General features: G+C 53.5%; 1 protein-coding gene across 1 annotated transcript in view; it reads left to right on the top strand.

The window, feature by feature from the left end:
- The first annotated feature begins 1627 nt into the window (after positions 1 to 1627).
- Positions 1628 to 2564, top strand: part of LOC101648495 (sialic acid-binding Ig-like lectin 14) — a 4262-nt gene continuing 3325 nt past the window's right edge. Inside the window, exons 1-3 of the mRNA XM_004710714.1 lie at positions 1628 to 1664; positions 1739 to 2116; positions 2328 to 2514. Of these exons, the coding sequence (XP_004710771.1) occupies positions 1628 to 1664; positions 1739 to 2116; positions 2328 to 2514 (602 nt within the window). The remainder of the gene's footprint in view (positions 1665 to 1738; positions 2117 to 2327; positions 2515 to 2564) is intronic.

Below are 2564 nucleotides of genomic sequence, written 5' to 3'. Positions count from 1 at the left end.
ACTGATTTGGCTTTCCTCCTGCAGTCAGCATCATAGTGTGTGTTTTGTGAGATGGAGGAGGACTTTGTGGATTGATGTCGGACATATGGGTTAATGTTGGACTTGTGGGCTTGGGCAGCACTGGGTTGGGATGTTTTCTTGATGTGCACTTACCCTTTATATAAAACTCTCTTTTATACATGAGTTTCTGTGGATTTGTTTCTCTAAAGGACCCAGACTAACACAGAGTGTTTTCCGGCAAACGGTCAACATTCATACAGTAAGGAGTCTGGAAGACCAGGGCTCCCCGTGGAGGGAACTTTCACGTTCCTGGGTTGGAGATGTTTTCCCACTCAAATTCTTCTAAGTAAAAGTTATTCCCTGTGTTGTCCCGCCATAATAATGCCAAATGTAAGGTGTTGCTTGCAAGCACATGGTCACTGACTATACACTTGAAGGCCATCTGCCTGAAGGCTATCTGCCATCAAAAGCAGCCAGACCCTGTTGTCTGCCCCACTCTCAGTAGAACCCACTCCCTTCTGGTGAGGATCATAGATTGCTTCCCTGGAGAAGAGCTCAAAGACAGCCAAGGTCAAGCCAGCTCAGAGAGGACCAAGGTTGGGCTGCCATCTTGACTCTACAGCCCACCCATCTTGTTGGGTGTGTGCCTTCTTGTCACGTGGGTGTTATTCCAGGCTGACTAGAAAAACCCATCCAGAGACACTCTTGTCACTCCTATGTGTATAAGAAAGAGCTTTATATAAAAGAGCAATTGTATATCGAGAAGACATCCCTGCCCAGTCCAGATCAAGGCCATCAGTCGGATATTACCCGATATGTCAGTGACTCCAGAGATGCCCATCTTGTCACATATGTGCCTTCCTGTCACATGTATGCCTCGAGTGCCACTCCTTCCTATTGCACGTACACCTCAACCTCATGCCCTTCATGTTACGTGGATGCCTCTTGCACAACCCCTTCCTGTTAAGTATGTGCTGACCGTGGCCTGCATGACCCAGATTATGTTAGCTCATGAGATTACTTTATGGTCTCTCTCTGCTCAGACCTGGCTCCAGAAGTCATGACGGAGAGCTGAGCCCTTGCATGCTTTATCTTGTCTGATGCCTTCTTAATTTACTTACCAATTACATAACTGCCCACTAGACCCATTCGGTTGTGGGGAGGTTGGTCCCCCACAGGAGAACATGCCTGATTCCCACTGCAGAGTCATGGGCCTGGGGTGGCCGATGCTGATGGTGACTCCTGCAGACGGAGGAGGGCAGGCAGCTCCCACACAGCATCTGGAGAGGGATCCCTCATCTTTCTCTTTGATCTCTGTGCTCTCTCCTTGGTGATCCAACTCTCCTTCTTGGGCTTGAAATCACTTGTGTGGTTATGATTTCAGATGCAGGTCCAAAAGGAACCTTCAACCTCTCAGAGCCAGAATGTCCACATCGACACTCTAGGAGGTGGGGCTAGACATCTCAGCCTCACCCACGCCCAAGTTTTTATTTCCAAGTTCCCCTTCAGTGGTGGCCACAGCCCTTTTTCACCCAAATACTTCCTGTTGAGTCTTCCTTGGCTTCTCCCCACATTGAGGGCATTCACTTCTCCCAGGGAAGGGCTGGATACCGCTGTGGACACAAGTATGCTGCTGTGGCTGCTGCTGCCCCTGCTGTGGGGGGGTGAGTGGGCTGATGGAAGAGCCAAGGGGGTGGGGTCCCAGCTGGGGCTGCAGCTGATTCTCTGTGTCTCTCAGGGTCCCTGCAGGAGGATAGAGGGTATGCGCTGCAGGTGCAGAAGGATGTGACGGTGCAGGAGGGCCTGTGTGTCACTGTTCCCTGCAAGTTCATCTACCCCAGGGAACCATACTATGATCGTGCCTCACTCTACATCTTCTGGTTTGAGCACGGGGACAGTATATATGACCCTCCGGTGGCCACCAACCATCCAACCCGAGCAGTGAAGACACGGACAAAGGGCCGGTTCCAGCTCATCGGAGACCCCCGGGCCAATGACTGCTCCCTGAGCATCAGAGGTGCCCGCAGGAGTGACGCAGGGGCCTACACTTTCCGGGTGGAGCGAGGACATGTGAAATATACCTACGCAGACAGTTGGCTGACTGTGCTGGTGACAGGTATGAAGGGGCCCCGGGAGGGGTGCTGGCAGGAGGGAGTGTCAGTGTTGGCAGAGGGAGGTGACGATCATCCCTGCTCCTGCTCAGGGGGCTGGGTGGTCAGAGGATCCAGGGCCAGCTTGCCTGCTGGGACCCTGGTCACTGTCAGACCACTCACTCTGGGTTCCCATCCCACTGGGGCCCAGACACCTCCCTCTCTCCTCCTCCTCAGACCTCACAGAGAAACCCCACATCCACATTCTGCAACCTCTGGAGTCCGGACACCCCGCGAACCTGACCTGCAGCGTGTCAGGGTCCTGTGAGGGGGCCAGACCCCTGGCCTTCTCGTGGGTGGGGGAAGCCCTTAATGAGATGGACCCTACAACACGCCAGTCCCCGGTGCTCACCTTCACCCCGAGGCCCCAGGACCACGGCACCAACCTCACCTGTCGGGTGAAACAAAACGAGT

Source organism: Echinops telfairi, unplaced genomic scaffold (assembly GCF_000313985.2).
Source record: "Echinops telfairi isolate 266 unplaced genomic scaffold, ASM31398v2 ScPeMD7_655;HRSCAF=1070, whole genome shotgun sequence".
NCBI lineage: Eukaryota > Metazoa > Chordata > Mammalia > Afrosoricida > Tenrecidae > Echinops > Echinops telfairi.
This window is presented reverse-complemented; position numbering and strand designations above follow the sequence as displayed.